Here is a 21,753-nt window from a genome sequence, read left to right on the forward strand (position 1 = left end):
AAATGTACACTAAACTACATCAAATTGAAATCATAAGTGCGAGTGGCTTATTCAAATTGGTGATTTACACCTGATTCCATCAGGCATTACATTAGTATTAAAATATTCTTCCTAACAATCTGCTCAAACCTGAACGGCTAATGGCCTATACTTACACTCCAGATTGTAAATAAATAAAATTGACAAGCATATAATAATCAATAATCAGTAATAAAAATATAAAAATAATTAAATATAAAAAAAATACTTTCTTTAATTAGACTCGAACACGAAACAGATCGCACTACTTACTACTAAACAACCCTTTTTACCCATTTTGAATGGGTTCAAGATATAAATATATTCAAGTACAAATTTAACAATTAAACAAACTGTAGACATTAATATAATCGCATTTCGGAACTATATTGTGAATGTGGGCAATCATTATATATTATTATGGAAATAACGAGCACATTTGAGCGTTATCCGAAATCAGCTGGCAACTTTTTGATTGGCGCTTCAAATGTCTTAATCAGGAACTGAATGTCATGATACACAGCGCATAAACTAGGCATGTGTTGATTTTGTGTGTCTGGAACAAGTGCGATCTATATTTAAGTTTTTTTCACAGACACTTTACTTTAATTTCCGATTCAATGCATTTGAGAAATGCGACAATATACAGTTTAATTTCGACATTGCGCCAGCGACAATACACATACATTATATTGCTGTTTATGCAAATGTATCTGTGTCCAGTTGCTTGTGTGCTGAGCATATCGCGCGATCGATGCTCATGCCGCAGCTGATAAGACAGCCATGCAGACAACGTAAAGTAATTGCAACAGTAAACCCTCTCTCATGCTCGCTCTCACTCTCTCCGTCTCTCTCTCTCTCTCTTTTGCGTGGGTGTTGTGCAGAACTGCAAATTAGGAACCAATTTCGATAAATGACAGATGACAGATCTGCCGAGAACTGAACCAACGCCGGCTGCGAAGTTTGTCTCTCTGTTTGCCTCTCTGGCGGCATTTGCAATGCGTTTAATACCAGTGCGGCTGCGGACGTTGGTGGCAACGGTTGTTTCGCTGCCAGCGCGAATAAGTTGCATTTGTGATCTTCGCAATTGTTGTAAGTACCGTGAAGGAGTCCGTGTGTGTGTGTGTGTGTGTCGCATTAGTTTACCCAATTTGTCTTGTTATGGCCCTGTTTCCCGGCAACCTAAACTTTAAGGTTTTTACAATCGATTTGAACCTGGCAATTGTAACAGCTCGTTTGTATCTACAGGTATCTCTGTGCGAGTTTGCACTTACCTTTTTACGGTACAACAAGTAGATTGTTTATTGTAGGTATACCATAAAAAATAACTGCGAGTTTATTTTAGTTGCCCATACTATTCTGCTACACTTAAATTAATTGCTTGCTGTTAGCGGCTGTGGCTATTCGAAAGTCAGACCTGTTCTGAAATATGAGTATTCATCTAAAAGTGATTATATTCAATTATTGAAATTAGAGTTGAATTCAAAAAGCAAACTGCAATTTTACAATTGTGCTAAATAAGTATAAAAAAGTATAACAAATGTTTATATACCAAATATTGTAATCAACATATTTAATTTGTTTATGTATTCAATTTCTGGAACTTGTTTAAGAGTAATTCCGGCAAAACTGAAGCTCAATAAACACTTTAAAATTTTTAGGTGCTAAACAATTTAATTAGGGCCCATATTCACCCAGATTTATTTGATTTAATACAGGCAAGATATATTATCTGATGAAAACGATTGACACGTAATTGTGTAATTGTGCTGATTTTTCTTAAAGTCATTGACATTCGACAGAAACTGAAAATGCCAACTTAAAGTTGAACCAGTGCCCGTTGTCAAGTTAAGTATTTCACAAAAAACAAAATTTGTTGTGTAAACAAATTAATTGGCCTAAAAATTAAAACTGTGCAAAACAACACATTTGCTCCGAAACTCGTTTGTTAATATTTTATTTCGATTATATTTATAAAATTATCTGTTTGCTTTTGAAGAAACGACTTTGTACTATGTAGATAACGTGTTTTATGTTAGGGGAAGCAATTAACTTAACTTAACTTACATATGCATTTAGGTGACAAGCTACAAAAGTGTGCCCTAACTCATATTTAACAATAAGTTCACAAATTTAATTTTAATTTTAAACCAACAAACAATATTTGGGCACTTGGAGAGGGTAACTAAGTCGTTGATAAAGTGTGCTAATAAAAGGTGTAGGGTATTCGGAAGGTGTAAACTGTGTCAAAGTTGGTAAACTTCTTTGACCATCCATAACAACGTATGCATTATTAAAAGAAATAAGAGTCCTCTAGTCGCGAGTGCCCGACTATATAGAATATAGAATACCCTGGACCTTCTACCTTCAATGGCTTAAGAAAATGGCTTATAAAAACTGGCTATGCGGGGATTCATCAAGAAGTATTATTTTGAAGGGATAGTTAATATAGTATATTACTCAATCAGTCTGCCAGTTAGCTAATTGAATATAAAGCTCCAAGTTTTTGTTCGAATTTTTCATATTTTAACTTTTAATTATTCACAATATTTATGAACACATTCTTAACTATTTGTTGAGTATATATATTTAAAGCGAGTAACATTGGATTAAATATTACTACACTAAACACTATAGAAAATGCATCGTTGAATAACTTTTGTAATTTTTACGGGACCTAAGAATAGATAACTAATGTACCCATCTTTACTTATACTTAATGAGCACTGGGAGTAAAAACGGAACTAACCCAATTGACTTTGATATTGTTTTATTAAAGTAGCCACTCCCAACCATGCCTATTTCCACACATCCATATTTATTGTCCGAACAATCGATTAAATTTAAAGGGGAATATCCCGTGCCCATGATCGAACTGCTTTAACATATATATTTTGATTGCATGTACTATATAAAACCTTATTGGAGTTTCAGCCTCTCCCGGCATAAGTTATTTGCTTCAAATGTTGGTCATCAATTTTCAATCCACTTTCCTCCCGTGAGAAATGTAAATCTATCAATTTTGCAATTGCACTCTACGTCTCAAGTCATATATAACACTAACAGGTATTTCCCGGTTCAGTTTTTTGCATTAAACTTTAGACAAAAATGTGCACACATTTGCGGTGGACAATTCACAGACAAACCATCTCGAACTCCACATCTGATGCTATATTTAGCATAGATAATTATTTTGTTGGCTGACTCGAGGTCCGCGTTTGTTTAGATAAAAAGTTAAAAATAAATTTAATTTAATTTAATATTTTGCTTCCAATAAATTTCTTCAGGGCAATTATTTTACACGTCTGCGCTTTTAGACGTGGAGAATGATCAGTTTAATTTTTATGGATATCGATAAATATCGATTTAAAGTTTTAAAGAGTATATGAGTTAATTGATTAATAATGTATGTGTGTTGAATATGATGTTCCTAAGTGTTTAGACCCGTGTTTTTTGAAAAGCTTTTTAATTTTCTCTTCTCTTTTTTTAATTCTTCGAAGCTCCAGACTTAAAATGTCCCATCAATATAAGCTTTTGGCCATCCTGCTGTTGCTTGGCAACAGGATAACAGCACATCCAATAGAAGTGAAGCCCGCCGTGGCTACTGAGTTCATTATACTCCACAACAATGACATGCACGCCAGGTTCGAGCAGACGAATGTCAACAGCGAAAGTTGTCCGCCGGAGGACGTTAAAAGGGACAAATGTTTTGGCGGCTTCGCACGTGTGGCCAATGTGTAGGTACTTAAAAAAAAATACATTTCTTAACATGCCTAAGAGAATATAATTTAATTTCAGAGTTCGAAAATATCGGGCAGAAGCTAAAAATGGAGGAACCCCCGTGTTTTATTTGAATGCCGGAGATACGTATACGGGCACCGCGTGGTTTACGGTCTTCAAAAATAAAATCGCCAGCGATTTTCTCAACAGGCTGCAACCGGATGCCATCGTAAGAATCAATAATAGAAAGTGTAATAAACCTTTTACATTTATTTGCTGTACTTAACCCAGTCTCTAGGAAATCACGAGTTCGATGAGAAAGTGGAAGGACTCGTGCCATTCCTGAATGACGTCAACTTCCCGGTATTGGCCTGTAACCTGGATCTCACAAAGGAGCCTGCAATGGCTGCCTCCAAGCATCTAGGCAATTCGACAATACTGGAGGCAAATGGTACGAAAATTGCCGTGATTGGATACGTTACACCAGACACAAAATTGCTGTCCTTAAGAAATAACGTGGAATTCAATGAAGAAATCTCCTCAATCAAGTGAGTATACAAATTCGAATTATATTAATATTATATATTAATTTTAAAAAAAAACACATCACTCGGGAAAGGTTGTTTAATACCAATGTTTATATCGTCTTTTCTTTATTTGCAGCAAAGAGGCGGCCAAACTAAAGGCGCAAGGCTTTAAAATAATCATTGCCCTGGGACACTCCGGTTATATAAAAGACCAAGAAATAGCCAAAAATTGCCCCGAAGTTGACCTTGTTATTGGCGGACATACGAACACATTTCTGTTTAACGGAGAGAAGCCAAGTGTCGAAAGTATAGACGGTCCATATCCCACTGTAATTAGACAGAAGAGTGGTAAAAAAGTGCCCGTGGTACAGGCCTACGCCTACACGAAGTACTTGGGTAAATTGCACGTGAAGGTTGGTTGAGGAGCAAGAAAAACAAGAAAAATTTCTATTAATCACATATTCCTTGACAGTTCGATAAAGAAGGAAATTTAATCGAATTCGATGGTTTGCCCATCCTATTGGATTCTGGAGTCGCGCAAGACAAGGAATTGCTTAACCTGTTGGAAGTTTACCGTGAGAATGTTACGGCCCTAGAGAAGTCCATTGTGGGTCATAGCAAGGTGTACCTTGAGGGACGTAAGACCGTTTGTCGTTTGGTCGAGTGTAATATGGGAAATCTGATTACCGACGCGATGATATTCAGCAGAGTCATGGAGGATCAGGGCGGCGATTACTGGACAGATGCGTCCATTGCCATTCATCAGGGTGGCGGTAAGTTTTCTCAATATGCGTAATGTTCCATTTGGAAAGTAACCTCTTCATACTTCCAGGCATTCGCAGCTCAATCGAACGGAAATCTGATGGCATTATCACTCAGAGCGACGTGCTGGCGGTCCTTCCCTTTGAAAATGATCTTTACATCACAAGAATCAGTGGGAAGACCTTAAGGAATGCTCTGGAACATGCGGCCGCGGTTAGATATAAGGATTCCGACGGAGCATTTCTACAGGTATCCGGCTTGCATGTGGTCTACAATCCGGATATGCCAGAAGGTCATCGGGTTACCTCTGTGGAAGTGCGTTGCGCCAGTTGCACGGTGCCAACCTACAGCAGTCTGAACGATGCCTCCTACTACAATGTGATTGTGCCGCAATTCTTATTCGATGGAGGAGATGGCCACATAATGATTGACCAAACGAATCCTGTGTCGATACGGATGCAAAAAACGATTGTTGAAGCCGTTCAGCAGTACCTTCAGCAGCGGGAATATGTCTATCCGGAGGTGGAGGGCCGCATTCTGTTCAGAGGAGTAGGGGGAAAAAAATCAACTGGATCCACGATAAGCATTATGAGCTCCCTAGCATTGATGCTATTTTCATTTGTAGTCAATCGTACCTTTTAACTGATCTTAATGTGAATATTCATCTAATGATAATTACAATAAAATACAATAATAATAATAAAAATTATAATAATAATAATAATAATATTATTAATAATAATAGTAATAATAATAATAATAATAATAGTAATAATAATAAAAATACTAATAATAATACTAATAATAATAATAATAATAATAACATTAATAAAAATAATAGTAATAATAATAATAATAATAATAATAAGAATAATGATAATAATAATAATAATAATAATAATAATAATAATAATAATAATAATAATAATAATAATACTAATAATAATAATAACATTAATAAAAATAATAGTAATAATAATAATAATAATAATAATAATAATAATGATAATAATAATAATAATAATAATAATAATAATAATAATAAGAATAATGATAATAATAATAATAATAATAATAATAATAATAATAATAATAATAATAATAATAATAATAATAATAATAATAATAATAATAATAATAATAATAATAATAATAATAATAATAATAATAATAATATTAATAGTATTAATAAAGTTTAATAAAAATAATAATAAAATTAGTAATAATAATAAAAAGGTTAAAAATAGTTATAATATTAAATGTTATATTGTTAATAAATATTATGATAAAAACTGTTGGTTCCTGTCATTATGAGTTAACTTAACTTTAAATCTTTGGTAAATTGATTCGAAGAATTAATTTGTAATAATTCATTAACATCAAAAACATACATTTTTCTGTACAATTATCTTCTGCCTATAAAGCTATAGGATCTGGAGTTTCGAAGTTAATCAAATTCATTAGAAGCATAGTGAAAAATTTCATAACATAATTATTTTTTGACCGATCATTTCTATGACAGAAATAATAGTTTGATCCAAAAATGGACCTTATCAAAGTTTCATGACGATATTTTTAAAACTGTTAGACTAGATACTCAAAACTAGATCGACAGATTTGGATGTTTGATAATGATCAAACATAAACATACTTTAACAGATCGGAGATTTCTACTACTATGCATTACGCATTTCAAGACAACATTATAATATTCTGCTATACTTTTCTAAACTATTTTTACAAATCTTGTATTATGTTCGAACTTCATTCAAAATGTAAGCGGTTTGCTCAATGGGACTTTTAATTAATGCAGAATTTTCATAATTTATGTTTCCTTAATTAATTAGACTAAGCATCGTGTCCTATCGAACCAGCCCGGCTTAAGCCAATAATTCCAACTTTTTTACCAAATAATTGGAAAGGAACAGTTGAACATAAAGTTGAATCGATCCATATTTATAACAACATTATTATATATATATTATATATTATAAATTAGATAACTTTTGGTAAATAAAAACATTCAAAAAAAAAACTTAAATTTAAATCAATTTATTTGTTTACTGTATGAATTTTGTAAAAATATCGTCAATCCAAACCTGGATTCATATGAATCATATATGTTGACCTTGGGCTGGGCTTGTTTCGAATCGTGAACCAGGCCTCCGAAAAGTTAATTCGATTAAAAGCTGAAAAATGAAGTAATCTGATATTTGTGTTGTTGAAAACTAAGTAACAATTCGTTTAAAATTTATATCCAACTTATCTGAGCAACTTTTCCTTTGCATTTATGTGAGAACAGAAAATATAAAAAAAACATAAGATTTCTATTTCCATGGATTGGTTAATAGCGCACTGGAGTTTAATACTACTGCCGATGTTAACCAGAGGAGTCCACAGTTTTAGATTCACAATTTTACACAACAACGATATGCACGCCAGATATGACCCGATATCGAGCAGCAGCGGGAAGTGCCCCAAAGGAGACGACGAGAAGGGCCTGTGCTTTGGAGGATTCGGTCGAGTAGCTACTGTGTGAGTTAATACTAATAATACTACTAATACTAATCAAGTTTATATGAAGAAAATGACACTGACTAACTGACACTGTCTTAGTGTGACACAGGCTCGGGCAGAGGGTTCCATGCTGTATCTAAACGCCGGCGATACCTTCCACGGCACGAACTGGTATAGACTCTACAAGGGGGATCTGGCCGCCGACCTATTGAATATACTCAATCCCGATGCCGTGGTAGGTAAGACCGAAACATATATCGATCTCGTAATTGTTGGATTATTTGGCAGTCCCTTGGCAATCACGAATTCGATGACAATTTTGAGGGATTTGTGCCTTTTCTCAAGAAGGTCCGGTTTCCCATTGTGTGCTGCAATTTGGATCTGCGCATGAGCCCAGAGCTACATAATCTTGGGAATTTAGTTCGTTCAACGATTATTACAAAGTTGGACAGAAATATCGGCATAATTGGATATCTTACGCCAAGCACGAAATATTACGTACCCTATAATTCGATTGAGTACTTTCAAGAAATACCCTCCATTAAGTAAGTATACTGTGGATGCAACTTTATAGTTGACAAATCTTTAATGGCATCAACAAGCTTGGAGGCGAAGAGGCTGCGCAATAAGGGAATCAACATCATAATTGCCCTTGGACATTCTGGCTACGAAGTGGACAAGAAGGTTGCTCTGCATTGTCCAGACGTTGATCTCGTCATCGGTGGACATTCTCACACTTTCCTATATACGGGCACTCCACCTGAGCGAGAGAAACCGGAGGGAAAATATCCGACCGTGGTGACCAGACGAAATGGCCAACAAGTTCCTGTTCTTCAAGCGTATGCATTCACAAAATATATGGGTAAAATCGATTTAGTGGTGAGTATTTTATGGATACATGAGAATTCCTTACTGAAGGTAGAATCGTAAATCTTATATTAACCAATATCTGATATAGTTCGTAAATTATGTCGACTAAATTCAGTTCAACATGAATGTTATATTGTTACTCACTTTAATACTCTAGCCATGTCCGTCCGTCCTCCTGTCCGTCCGTCCGTCTCTCCGTCCGTCCGTATGTAGGAATGCAGGGATCTCAGAACCTATATGAGCTAGAGACTTGAAATTTGGAATGAAGGCCCTTTAAGTGCCAGCGCAATACGAGTTTGTTTCCGTTAATCGATAATTTGCCCCGTTTTCAAAAAATCGATAAAAATCGATAGCGAAATCGTATTTTTTGATTATAACTAGTTTTTTTACTGTTGAATTGAGTTGGCAAATAGTGTGGTCTGTTACGAGATTTATTTAAACAAACAAATCAAATCAATCACAGGACATGTTAAACTAAATACGATTTCATATTTTATATTTATGCTTTTTAGTTTGACAATAATGGGAACTTGGTAAATTTCAGTGGCAGCCCCATTTTATTAGACTACTCGATTCCGCATCAAGCCGATATTATGACTCTACTGGCGACAAAGAGACAGCGGGTTGATTACCTGGACGGCAAGGAGGCCAAAAAGAAGACTTCGTTTTTGAAAATGATGTTTTCCGAATCGGCACTACAAAAATCGACAGGCTATGCAGCTAGCCTAGTCAACATTCTGGCTTTGTTATTGTCATTGTTTGTCTTATTACGAAATAACCGATAATCTAAACATTTTTCAGTTTTATAATTTTACAGAGTAGCATCCATAAAAGAAAATAGGAAGTAATAAAGTTTTGAAATTTATATGAAAAATTTACAAGTGGAAATGAGCCTTTCACGGGTTGGGTTACCATGGAACCATTTTCTTTTATCGCAAGTGCGTTCATTTATTCTATTTTAGAGGATATTGCCCGGCCTTGCTCGTGAAAAGCTTGATGTTAAGAACTTTATATATTAAATTTCCACGACAGTGGAAAATTGAAATCTACCCGAACCATCTCGATCTCATCTATTAAAAAATATGATCAAAGTGCATCGAATAAGGAATCAAATGTTGGAATCAACTGTTTCCGCCCATGTGAGTCTTGTGGTGAAAATCTTGAAGCCGAAAAATAAGCTTTCGTTTAATAAACCTTTGACCCACATTTTCCATCCAAGAGCGGTGAGCTCTCTAAAGAACCTATCAATGAAATTCTCTAAAAGAACTTTGAAAATGAGTTTGAGGCCGATCGGATGATAAACAGCAACTTTTCGCGATTTTTCCACCCATGCGGGTGGAATCTCGCGAAACCCCGTCTTAACGTGCACCTTCATCACGGTAACTACAGTGAACTCCCGACTATAGGCTCTTACTGTTTACTTTTTTATGTTTTTTCAACTTAGCGAAAGATGTTTGGGCCAATATTCTCAATGATTCTATGTAAAAGACCAATAATTCTTACTAAAAGATCTGAAATTGTTGCACAAGTAATTAATACCGTTTTTTTTTTGTTTTTAGCCATTTGAATTGGGTAGAGGACATAAAACATGAACAACCGAAATGATTCTTAGGTTCCGCACTAAATTATCCCTGTTACCTGTTGCTGAGGCTATTGTTGCTGTAGTTGTAGTTGTTGTTGTTGCTGCATTTCAAAGTTGTACGTGAGGAATGTTTACCTTTTTGTGAGTCTGAGATTGCCGTTTCAGCAAAGGAGAAACTTTTTATATACGTTCGTTGGACCCAGCTAAACATTTCAAGGTTGTCTTCAGAGCCGCCGAGCCGAATGCGTGCCTCTGTCCACGATTGAGTATACATACATACATATGTATGCAGGTGTAAAACTGTATAGACGCCTTTCATTAACCACTTTCCGTGGCAACAAGAGCATCAGTCAGCAAAACTTCAAACGAACCCAAAGTCAAAATCAGTCGCCCTCGTCTCCCTCTCCCTATCCCTCTCCCTCTTTGACTAAGGAGGAGTTGAGATGGAGTCGAGATGCTGGCCAAGTTAAAGGCGAGGGCGAGACTGACGTCTTTTAGTTATTGTTAATGTCTTCTGTCTACTGTGAACTGTCCAGAGTCCATCGTCCATTGTCCGTCACGACTTCATCTCCATCTTCATCTTCATCCAGTTGTGAGTGACACCAACACCCTGGCACATAAAAGCTGATGTAATGCGTCTGCGCCAACTCTTTTAATCCTCTTTTAAATTAAGAAAAATGATTTGCACATTTCACTGCAAGCCATGTCCAATGCTCATGATGATCATGATGATGATGATGATGATCATTCTCTGCTCTGCCAAAGCTATAAAATTCCTCAAGTTAACTTTAGAATTCGCTTTTATAATTTATGGTTATTGGCTTTTGGCTAACTAAAGGAGCCTTAACTTGGCAGTATAATAAATATCCATCATCCATCCATAATTATGCTAAAGGCTGATCAAACTCTTCCCTAAACTGATTGAATGTGTGTTTTACATTTACCAAATTCGTTTTATTAATCAAGAGTTTTGTCATACAATTAAAGCATATATTATAGTAAGTAGTATATAATAAGTATATGCACTCTTTCAAACTTTCTAGGCGGTATGGAAAGGTGTTCACTAATTTCTACAGAGAGTATAAACTGTCGTGGGTCCGCAGAGAGAAGTGTCATTTAGCAACGTGAAATGTACATTCCTCAGTGGAACCCACGGCAGGGGCCCCAAAACCTAGGGAGCACACACACCAGCTCCTTGCGCTCGACAAACTTATGGATTAGGTGTTAAGCTAAAAGCTGTGTGGCTCCGGCAACACCTTGAACTTGCGCGAATCCTCGTTGGTAACGACGGCGGAGGTCTTGCCCAGGACACGCATGGCGTTGGAGTAGTCCGAGTCGATCTGCGGAATGATTTGTTGCTCGTTGGGACGCAACGTGCGTATAAGATCGCTGAGCGAAAGGGACGACTGGGGTGTCATCTCGTCCTTGCTGACGACGGCAGCGGCACGCTGCATCTCCTGGGAGCTGGTCATCTTCTCAAAGTCCTGTGCGATTTGCTTGAGACGCACCTCAATGGCCGGCGACTCCGTGGAGCTGGGCAGCGCAGCTGGTGCCTCGCTGACCCTGACCGACGACTCGAAATGCGAGTCCGCCTCAGACTCGGGCTCATGATCTGCGTTGCCATTGTCGTCCGCATCTGGGGCATCCTCCTCTGGCTGGTCGTCGTTGGCATGGGATTGCAGCTGCAGCTGCAGCTCCTCGATCGAGTGCATCTCGTTGTGCAGCTCGTTGTCGTTAAGCGGAAAAACGTGCTCCTTAACGTCGTCGCCATCGGTCAGCTCGCGTGCATGCTCGTTGGAGGCATCGCCGGCTTCGTGCTCGTGCTCGTGCTCATCGAAATCAGTATCGCCGTCGGCATCGTCGTGCTCCTCAACGTCCGCCTCCAGGTCTGTCTCCACATCGGCGGCATCCGCGTCGACCAGCGACCGATCGTGATTCAGCTTGAACCACACCGTCGACGGCTGCTGAGCTGCATCCGCTGCCGCCGCACTCTCGACTATCGCTCCCGACGACTTTGGCTTGGCGAACAGGCTGCCGCCGGCGCTGGTCGACATGATGAGCGGCAGCGGGGTTGTGGTCGGCAGGCCCAGCAGGGCGGCGGGTGTGCGCGGCGTAGTCGAGGTGATGGGGCGTCTATATATAGAAGAGAAAGAGGAGAAGAAGAACAACAACTTGATTACACACACAGACCGAATCGACTGTGGATCGACTTGCAGCGAGCTTGGCATTGGGTTAGTGCGAAAGTGCGAGTCTGAAGCTAAAGTTAGTTAGTTGAGCACAAATCTCAGTGACAACATCAACAACAACAACAACAACGTCTATGGAAAAGCTAAGCCCCAAACCACCAATTCTCAGCAGGAGTCTCGAAAGTGGCGCTCAAATAGCCCCAATTGCTGCAAGCTTCAAGGAAATCAATGAATTTGAGAAAAACAAAATAAAAACAAAAGGTTTTCATTCAAATTGTTTTGAGGGGATCATTTCATTGTTTTCCTTGCCGATTGCACAAATAATTTTACTCAATTGCTCTTTTTTTCTTGAATCTCGATTTGTTGTATATTATTTTGTATAGTGATCTTTAAGTTAGTAATAGGCTGGTAGCTGCGCATTAGTCATCTGTATTAGGTAATATAACATAGATACAGATACGTCCGGAGACCCGGAGCCGGATTCCGGCATCTGTATCTATGTGTGTTTGTATGTGTGTAGTAATGGTATAGTTTAACGATTTGGGGTTTAGCTCACCTATTTGATTTCGTTTTTGTATTGTATTACTTTTTGAACTGAACGCTGAACGCAGCGTTCCATTGTGTATATAATTTTCTTTTCTTTTCTTTTCTTTTGTTTTTCTTTTGTGGTCAACTAAATTAACTTTTATTAATCACGTATTTGATCGATTGCTCATTGCGTTATGTGTTTATAAATATGTATGTTTATTGTTTTTTTTTTTGTCGGTGTTTCGTTTATCTTAATTAAGGACATTCGCTTAAAGTGCAACTTAGCGATTTATTATACTTAGTGGGGGGGAATAGTTATTATTACTTAGGCGTTTGTAATTCAGTTATTTTGATTTAGGTTATTTATGGATTATGCTTGTTTTTTGTTTTTTTTTTTTATATATCGTTTAGTGGCGCCCATGCTCTCTAGTTGTCCTTACCCCTGCGCAGACGACACCGGAATGCTGCCATAGTTGTAGTAATAGCAGCGGGTCTGCTCGCAAATGAAGTCCTTCACGGCCGAGCAGTCCTCGGGCATCCACTTGAGCGTCGGCTGCTTCAGAATGACGCAGCCCTTCTCGGCACCACTGCTGCTATAAAGACAAAAAGACAAAGAGGCAAAGCAATTCGCAAATCGTTAAAGTTAGCCTCAATTTGCTTCAGCTTGTCCTGCCTCTCCTGACTGTCTTACCTGTCGCGTGCCGTGCGCTGCGGGGAGGTGTTGCTATTGTGATCGACGGGATCGAGCAGGCCGGCCTGGATGGCATCGGCCGAGTTCTCGAAGAAGTCAAATGTGGCATTGAACGGTAGTCCGGTGCTCATCCATAGGAACATGCCCGTGCCCAAGCGATTTCCGGATGTCCAGAAATCATAGTTGCCGTAGCCGGCATTCTTCAGATACGTGGTCATCGACTCTGCCTTCTCCTTGGTCTCGAACGAAGCCAGCTGCAGGCCCAGCGACCGACAATACTGATAGGCCAGGAAGTAGTTTAGCTCCGGCGAATACGGATTCATGCGGCTGATGAAGTACTGCACGCCATCCAGATGTATGGTCGTAATGCGTTGACCTAAACGAAAAGAACAAGAACAAATCCAATAAAATCCAAAAACTGAATTGGTTAATCAACGGGGACTGGGACTGGGACTGGGGCCAATGAACCCGCAGAGCGAGGCAGTCCGCTCTGAATACTGAGTAATCGCAATAGGTAACCGTAACGGTTGCTTTTCGGCATCGAATGCGTAATCATAGACAAAAGATATCCAAAGTAAATATCATTAAATAGGATTACCAAAACGAGCCATACGAATGACAAAACACATTTTTCAGCGTATGTGCTTGGTGCCTATAAAAAGCAGACTTGGACTTGGACTTGGCCGGGAACTGGGAGTCGCAGTCGAAGTCGGAGTCAAGTGCCCGATGATTCATTGCAATGTTGTTAATGATGATGATGACCAGAAGCATTTATCGGTCTATGACCCACAACATACACAGAGATACACACACATACAGATGCGGATACAGATACAGATGCAGATACAAAAGCTAATTACACAAAATCCGATGAAAAATAATGGCGTTGATGACATTAATTACCTCAATAGCAAGAAGCGCGGCACCTAGTAGAACGAAAGTAACTTTTTGGGGTTTTTCTACTTCTTATGTAATTGCTGCGCGCCGGCAACAAAACCCGATCTCAAAGATGACAATGACTTGACTGGAGCTCAGGGCTTGGTCGGGGGACAACAGGTAGCAAAAGACGAATCCCTCATTTTCTCTGCCCCGGGCCCAGGCACTCGGAGCGTGCTAAACAAATACAACTACAACCTGTCGATGTGTGTGTGCCAGAGTTTGTATTTGTGTTGCTGGAAATACAAACAGCCATTCACCGAAGATACTTATTTTCGTTTTCAACTCTGATTCGGAGCCTCTAGCCAAACGGAAGAGTGCCTCGGCGGACAGTTGCCTATTTATGGAACTTGTCATGGATAGGCAACGCGTCTGCCTTGCATATAGCTCGGGAAGGGCCCAATGTTTGCCCGCCTGAAATATGTATTGTATCTGTGTGCGTGTGTGTGTGTGTGTGTGTGTGTGTGTGTTTGTATATGAAATTATTTCCGGCGATTTAAATGCAAGACACACACGAAGTCAAAGTCTTCTGATTTCAATAAGTAAACGAAGGACTGACTGTCAGACTGTCAGACACACGCATTGTCATATTTTTCTTGACTTCTTGCCATCTTTTGTCAACTGAAGTGAGCTGCCGAATAAATTGTCTCATTTGTTTTCTCCTATTTAAGGTAATAAAACATCAAAAATATGTGCCTCAATAATAGATTTGTACCGATTGCTCCTAGAAAATCCTGTCTAAATTATATATTTTATACCATAAGTCTATTGAATAAGCATATCAAAAAATAAATAAATAATTTAATCTATTTTCTTAAACTTCTGTGAAGAAATTTAATAATATCTGCAATCCTCATTCATCCTCGTGAAATTGGAGCACTCCAAATCGCAATTGGCTTGACTTGATTCCATCTCTCATCGAGCTGTAAATGGACATTTTGCCTTGCTGCTAATTTGACTTGGACTTCTGCATGAACTCCCAATAATTGGGCTGCAGTTTGCCAGTTTGCCAGTTTCCAAGTTTGCCAGTTTGCCGTCTCCAAACCTAGTTGAGCACTATAATTCAAGGTAATTGCTTTCGACTGGCCCCTTATTCTGGAGCGATAGTCCACGAATCTAGCACGTCTCTAATGATGCACTCAGAGTCAACTCTGGTTTTTGGCCAGAACGCGGATCGCGGATCGCGGAGACCCGCGGCGCAAATGTAATCAAATGACGGGACGGGGTAAGCCTAGTTATTTGTTGGCACCTAACTTCCCCCCCCACCCCCCCCCTCCCCCTCCACCGGTTAGCGGGTAACTGATTACTATGCACGGGCAGCTCTAGATGCAGTCGGGGGATAAGAACGAAATTGATAAAAAACAAAACAGCTTACGGCTACAAAAAAGTGCACAGAGCACTTGAAAAGCGGGAACGATCCACTCAAAGCTGGCAACTTACCTCCCTCCCTACCTCCCTCCCTCCCTCCCTCCCTCCCGCAACTCATAATCGTTGAAAGAAACTGCATATTTAAAGACTGAGAAATAATGATGGGAATTCTTAATCCACTTTTCTTCAGTCCCCTTGATTATTAGTGGGTATTTACGTAGTTCTAGATCTTACAAAAGGGTAATATATTTTATCTTGAACAATAAAAACTCAACCCGATTAAAAACATTTGAATACCATGAATGTGTTTCTATAAAATAATGTAATGTAGATTATATTCGAAAAAATTATATATTTCTTGGTAAGTCAACTGAATCTCGAGGATCCCGGCTTAAATCCCAGGCGAAATTATGGAAGTAGTTATATTTTAGCCCGTTTTACTTTAAGAGTTAATTTAATTCCATATAAATATATGCTATGTTAATAATAATAATTTTTGGATATTTTTGTCGATGAAGTAATTCAAAAATATTCGAAAGACCTTAAGACTTTTTCTAGTCTCAGCTAAGGTCCAATAATATTTAACTAGAATTGTGTTTAGCTGGTCCGTTAATTGCTTAATTCTATTACTAACCTGCAGCGCATGCCAAAAGGCTGAGCACACAAAACAAAATGATTTTGGCCATATTTGAATCAAGAGGTTATAACTCTCGAGGATCTTGGTGCACAAGCGATTTTGAATAACGAACGCGTTGATGCTGATGAGATCGAGGAGGAGCCGTTGGCACTTTTCGTCGCGTTCACTGTAAGCCTTCGACTGAATTGACTGATATCCAGGCTATATCACGCAACCGCGAACCGTCAAGAAACTGAAGAAGAAACTTGCTGCTGCTTCTGCTGCTGCTGCTGCTTGATTCCAGAACGCCAACACTTCCAACACACAATTCCAGTTTCCAGTTTCAATGAGAACTTCCTATTCCAATGCGCGCAGCACGATACGAATTGAGCCGATGGACGATGGCGATGACTCGCACCCAGCGAACACACACACGCACACGGACACGCACACAAAAATTGACACGCACGTACACGTACACAAAAATTGACACGCACGTACACGTACACACTGAAACACTGAGGCGTCGTCTTAAATCCTTGCACTAAATGAACACACAAATAGAACTTGAAGACTTTGGGCTGCTGCTGTTGCTGTGAGCTCTGTTTGGATCGGTTGTTGCCTGGCCAAGTACACAATGGTAAATGTCGTGAAGATGGCCAGATTCTTAGCTTAAAAAGGAAATTGGCGGACAGGCCCAAAGGCCGATTCATATGGGCCTATGTACACACATTTATACAGACAAACACATATGCATGTGTGAGCATGAATGAACGCGATGAAATAACGAAAGCAGCAATCCAAAGAATACAAATACTAATGTAAGTGTGACGATGGCTATCACGACAGCAACAGCAGAGAAAAGACAACAACCAGCCAGAAACAGAAACAGAAACAGAAACCGAACCCGAAACCGAACCCAAAACACAAACCCGAACCCGTACCCATTCCCAAAAGCCGAACAGCTATTTGCGCATTTCGTGGCTGTGTGCAGCGGGTATGTGTGTCCCTGTGTCTGTGTGTCGGTGTGTCTGTGCTGCGTGCCTTTGTGTGCGTGCTTGCTTGCGATCGTGCGGCACTGGGACTTGATGACTTCTTGCTCTTGGTCGGGCCCGGGCCAAGGCCCGAACTCACTGGAAGACAAAGAGCGCAATAAAGCCGCGACGGTGGCGTCGGTGCAAAGGTACAGACAAGCGGGCCAAAACCGAAATACCAAACACAAGCACACACACACACACACACTCACTCACACACAAGTACGTAAACACACATGCAAACGTGCCTGAGCTGCACGTTGCTGCCATCATTCCAATGGGAGTCGCAGTCCGCTGTTCATTGTTAGTTTTATTCTTTCTCCCACAACGCCGCTTTGGTTTTTGGTTCTGCTGGTCCCACTTCTTACCTGGCTTGTGTCAGGGTACCGCTCCCGTCCCGTGCCACGATTTCATCGCCACCGTCACCGTCACCGCCGCCTCTGGCCATAGTCAGCTCCAGCCCTGCGCGGTGGTTCCATTAATTTGGTACGCTATCGCAGTTACCGTCGACGTCGACGTCAACGTCGACGTTTCGACTGGTTTGTGGTTTCGGTTTTACGATCCCTGCCTGGAAGCGTGAAATGTAATAATGATCTTCTCTTTTGCATTTTGACAATAATTCTGCGGGTGCTCCCACTAAATATATCCCATATACCAAAAGGCCAACCAAAAGCTCCACTATAAAAAATTGTAATATTCGTTAAGTATTCATATGAACATATGTACATACATATATGTAATAAATACATAAATTCTTTTTGACATATTTATACTAATTCGCTAAAAACCTTAAGAATTAATAGTTTTTGAGCCTTACGACTTAATATTCCTTATTTATTCATTTAAAAGCCATTTCATTTAAGGGTTCTTTTACTTTTTTCTTATTTCATAAGAGCTAGAAAGCTGGTATATAAAACCAGAAAAGGATCTAGTTGGGAATACCCGACGAGGAGATACCCTGTACCCACTTTTACCGACGCCAAATACAGCTCGCATTATAAGCTGATAGCAATAAAATGAAAGATAATTGATCTGTTTATACTATTCTAGAAGCTTATTCCCAAATTTTGTGACTATAGTCTGTAAGAACTAAGAGATTTCCTCAAAAAACAGGATTTTCATATCGATTTTTATCGATTGTTTAGAAACAACGCAAGCTATCAATTATCGGAAACAAACTTGTACTGCGTGGGCCCTAGGAGGACCAACGTTCAAAGTTTCAAGTTTCTAGCTCTTAAAGATTCTGAGATCCTTGCGTTCATAAAAACAGACAGATGGACAGAAGGACATGGCTAGATCGACTCGACTATTGATGCTGATCAAGAATATATATAATTTATGGTGTCCGAGATGCTTCCTTCTGCCTGTTACATACAATTGTACAAAAACATTATGCCCCTTTTGCCCATTTTCAATGGGTATAAAAAAAGCCGAAAACGGATCTTGAAAAATAGTTTTTAACGATATTTCCCAAAATTAATTTGAGACGTGCCTCACACTTTGAGGAAATCCAAAAAGGTAACTAATCGATATTTCCTTTGTGTTAAAAAAAGGATAGAAAATGCTGGATGATCGATTATTTTTGTCCGATCGCCTTCAAACTTATTATCAAGGTAAATGGGGGTTAAAGGTTGATTTTTCGATTTCGCTGGATTCTTATGGGGATTAAAGTAATACGACAATATTTTAACTTGAAGTATTAACTTAAAATAATCTAAGACTATTACCAAATTCTCCGAATTTCCGATTTTGACTTCGGATAATACAAGATTCAATGGAAGTTCACAATACAATTTTAAGATACATAAATATCTGAGTATAACCCTAATTATTGTTTATTATAAGTAGGTATTGGATGATTCAGTTATTGTTGTATTTTTGTATATTCATATTAAACCTTGCAATCCGACAAATAATATATACATATACACAAGTTACCTAAGTTAGGAGCCAAGTTATTCGATTCGAGTTATTGCTGCTGCTATTTTCTGTGGCATCTGCCATGGTCCACCATGTCGCCCTTTGCCGGGCCTCTTCGTGGAGCAGCCTAATCAATAGTTAATCCAATTCGACACATGGCTGGATAAATAGGTGGATAGGTGGGTGTGGGGCATAATTATATACAAGTCCGAGAAGCGAGTAAATATAATAATGGCCTGGTGATTAAGAGTCATGGGAAATGGAATGCGTTCATTTTCCCAGTTGGCCAGGCCCAAGCCGAAGCCGAAGCCGAAGCCGCTTCCTGCGAGCTGCTCGCCGCATTGGTACTAAGTAGGGCTGAGCCTAGCTCGAATCTAGGCGGTTGTTGACCAGCAAAAAGTTGGCACTGTGTCCGTGTCCATGGCTGAAACTGAGGCTGAAACTGAGGCTGAAGCTGGCACTGTGCGTGCGTATTGCAATCAAAATTCTATCGAGGAACGCACCGAGATTTTGGGCCGCCCTACGTGTAACTTTTATTAACGTTGTTGTTGTTATTCTTCTTCTTCTTCTTGTTGAAGCTCAAACTGCCGCCGGGCCGACGCCGACGCTGACGCCGACGTCGACGCCGACGCCTGTCGACGCATTCAGTTTAATGTGACCGCCGTCAGTTGGGCTCCTCGCTATCTGGATTTAGCGCTGCCGGGCCATGGAGTTTGGCGTCCAAAGGCGGCTATTTGGATGGCCTTCGTCGTCTTAACAGCATTCATCCATATCCATCCATACATGTTGCTCTTCCTCGCTGGCTTCTTTTACTGCTGCTGCCGCTGCTGCTGCCGCTGCTGCTGCGTCTAGTTGATCTTGTGATCTTCAGCATTTGTGTGTGCTTACTTTGTTGGCTCGTCTTCGTCTTCGTCTTCGTCTTGGCCTGCGTCTTCTTTGTTGCTGGCTTCTCTTGTTGTTTTTTTTTTTATCCCTTTTCTCTGGTTTATTTCATTGCTAGTTTTCGCAGTGACTTGTTCGGGGTCTAAAAATAAACTTGGCCCAAGATTGAGGAATTTAATTCGCCTTTTGGTAGAAAATCCTCGACTTTGCACAACCGACTTTGGCAACACGCAGGCGGGCAACGCCGGCTTCGGTTTATTTTTGCTTCTACCCATACACACACACACACACACACGCACACACACACAAGTGCAAATAAATATTTGAATCTGTTTCTCAGGTGCGTGCATTGCTCCTGTATCCAGAAAATCGCAATCAACTTTAGCGTCAACTTCAGGTATGAGTTGGAGATGGAGATGATGATGATGACATGGTCATGGTATGTTGCCTATTGGCGAAGCCAGCGGGAATGCTAAAAAACTAATATACAGGTAGATTTTCCGCATCGAATCAAAGGATTAAGCGCTCCACAGTGACATCGAGCTCATTATCTCGGCCAGCCTCTCCAGATGCTCCCATTGCGATTTGCTTGATTTCCAAATCAAATAGGAGCCACATTTGTAGAATTTCATAGCCTGTGACCGCTGCTCCGGTTTTGTCCTTGATATGCGAAGGTCATCAGCATTTGCATCTCGTCCCTTACTGGCCACGTGTCGTGAGGGCCAAGCCCAGAAAATCACATAAACAAACCAGTACGTGTCCCCCCCCCTCCGGTTAATTCATACATAAATTCATGTGCGCAGTCCCATCGAATTTTGCAATAAGTTATTAAAATATGCGAAATCGCAGCCAGCATTTGCAATAAATGCTAAGCATAACAAACGAATTATAAACTCGGACTCGGACCAAATTGCAGGCAACTCTCTGTGCTACACATTTTATCAGCGATATGATGGCGACTTAGATACCCTATATCAAAGACATATTTCGAGTGATTATTCAATTGATCAGGGAAATGCTCCAATCATATTCCCGATATCTTTTAGACTTAAATATAAAGTAGATTTGCCCTAAAAAGCGTGCTGCAAGAAAACTCTACATAATGCCAGAAAACCATCTTTGGATACCCCTTATCTATTTCTAACCAATAAAACAACCTATTCGCTTCTTTAAAATCCTAATACTGTGTTCTTAAGGTACTAAATTATGATTGTACACGGTTCTACATACACTTAATAAATAAAAAAAAAAAAATTCGCTTTTCTATAAATTTATATTTTCTAAAATAATATTATTACCTTAGTAAGTGTTTAGTGTCGGAATCCTTTTTTAATGAATAATTAGCTTGAATGTCTTAACTTGATTGTAGGAAATCGATCCAAGCAATGATAAATTGTCCTCCATACAATCTGAAAACCCGGAAAAGCATCCAAAATTTCTCCAAAATATTATAAGAGATTATTGGATGAAAGCTAAGTTTTTGGCTATACAACCTGGATCCCAATTTGAAGCTTAGTAATTGTAAATTTTTCAAAAATCGTCCGAATCGAGGAGGGAATGTTCTCTCTTCAATATAGACTTCATCTTCCAAGGCAA

General features: G+C 39.4%; 3 protein-coding genes across 4 annotated transcripts; 2 read left to right on the forward strand and 1 right to left on the reverse strand.

The window, feature by feature from the left end:
• Positions 1-3,529: 3,529 nt before the first annotated feature.
• Positions 3,530-5,708, forward strand: LOC135431612 (protein 5NUC-like). The gene is made up of 6 exons (XM_064686827.1): positions 3,530-3,755; positions 3,817-3,967; positions 4,030-4,286; positions 4,402-4,678; positions 4,738-5,038; positions 5,098-5,708. The coding sequence occupies exons 1-6, from the start codon at positions 3,532-3,534 to the stop codon at positions 5,667-5,669; spliced, it is 1,782 nt and encodes a 593-aa protein (XP_064542897.1). The 5' UTR covers positions 3,530-3,531; the 3' UTR covers positions 5,670-5,708.
• A 1,555-nt stretch (positions 5,709-7,263) lies between these two features.
• On the forward strand, positions 7,264-9,247 carry LOC135431827 (protein 5NUC-like). 2 transcript variants are annotated; one of them, XM_064687157.1, is made up of 5 exons: positions 7,264-7,562; positions 7,644-7,779; positions 7,869-8,089; positions 8,147-8,423; positions 8,927-9,247. In XM_064687157.1, the coding sequence occupies exons 1-5, from the start codon at positions 7,363-7,365 to the stop codon at positions 9,197-9,199; spliced, it is 1,107 nt and encodes a 368-aa protein (XP_064543227.1). In that variant the 5' UTR covers positions 7,264-7,362; the 3' UTR covers positions 9,200-9,247. The 2 variants fall into 2 exon arrangements, with proteins under 2 accessions (XP_064543227.1, XP_064543226.1); XM_064687156.1 differs by having other exon boundaries at positions 7,266-7,562; positions 7,833-8,089; positions 8,927-9,246.
• Positions 9,248-10,928: 1,681 nt separating this feature from the next.
• On the reverse strand, positions 10,929-16,398 carry LOC135432204 (uncharacterized). The gene is made up of 4 exons (XM_064687744.1): positions 16,340-16,398; positions 13,402-13,777; positions 13,151-13,303; positions 10,929-12,129 (listed from the first exon to the last, which is right to left on the reverse strand). The coding sequence occupies exons 1-4, from the start codon at positions 16,389-16,391 to the stop codon at positions 11,226-11,228; spliced, it is 1,485 nt and encodes a 494-aa protein (XP_064543814.1). The 5' UTR covers positions 16,392-16,398; the 3' UTR covers positions 10,929-11,225.
• Between the last annotated feature and the right edge of the window lie 5,355 nt (positions 16,399-21,753).

This window comes from Drosophila montana, unplaced genomic scaffold (assembly GCF_035044405.1).
Source record: "Drosophila montana isolate Dmon_TW-CO22-7 unplaced genomic scaffold, ASM3504440v1 contig_3200_1, whole genome shotgun sequence".
Taxonomy (NCBI): domain Eukaryota; kingdom Metazoa; phylum Arthropoda; class Insecta; order Diptera; family Drosophilidae; genus Drosophila; species Drosophila montana.

Coding starts and splice junctions, on each gene's coding strand:
- LOC135431612 (XM_064686827.1), top strand. CDS start 3,532: ATGTCCCATCAATATAAGCTTTTGGCCATCCTGCTGTTGCTTGGCAAC. Junction 3,756..3,816: donor TTCGCACGTGTGGCCAATGT/GTAGGTACTTAA, acceptor ATTTAATTTCAG/AGTTCGAAAATATCGGGCAG. Junction 4,679..4,737: donor TGGGTAAATTGCACGTGAAG/GTTGGTTGAGGA, acceptor ATTCCTTGACAG/TTCGATAAAGAAGGAAATTT.
- LOC135431827 (XM_064687156.1), top strand. CDS start 7,363: ATGGATTGGTTAATAGCGCACTGGAGTTTAATACTACTGCCGATGTTA. Junction 7,780..7,832: donor TACTCAATCCCGATGCCGTG/GTAGGTAAGACC, acceptor ATTATTTGGCAG/TCCCTTGGCAATCACGAATT. Junction 8,424..8,926: donor TGGGTAAAATCGATTTAGTG/GTGAGTATTTTA, acceptor TATGCTTTTTAG/TTTGACAATAATGGGAACTT.
- LOC135432204 (XM_064687744.1), bottom strand. CDS start 16,391: ATGGCCAAAATCATTTTGTTTTGTGTGCTCAGCCTTTTGGCATGCGCT. Junction 13,304..13,401: donor CAGCGCACGGCACGCGACAG/GTAAGACAGTCA, acceptor TTGTCTTTATAG/CAGCAGTGGTGCCGAGAAGG. Junction 12,130..13,150: donor CCGGTGTCGTCTGCGCAGGG/GTAAGGACAACT, acceptor TTCTATATATAG/ACGCCCCATCACCTCGACTA.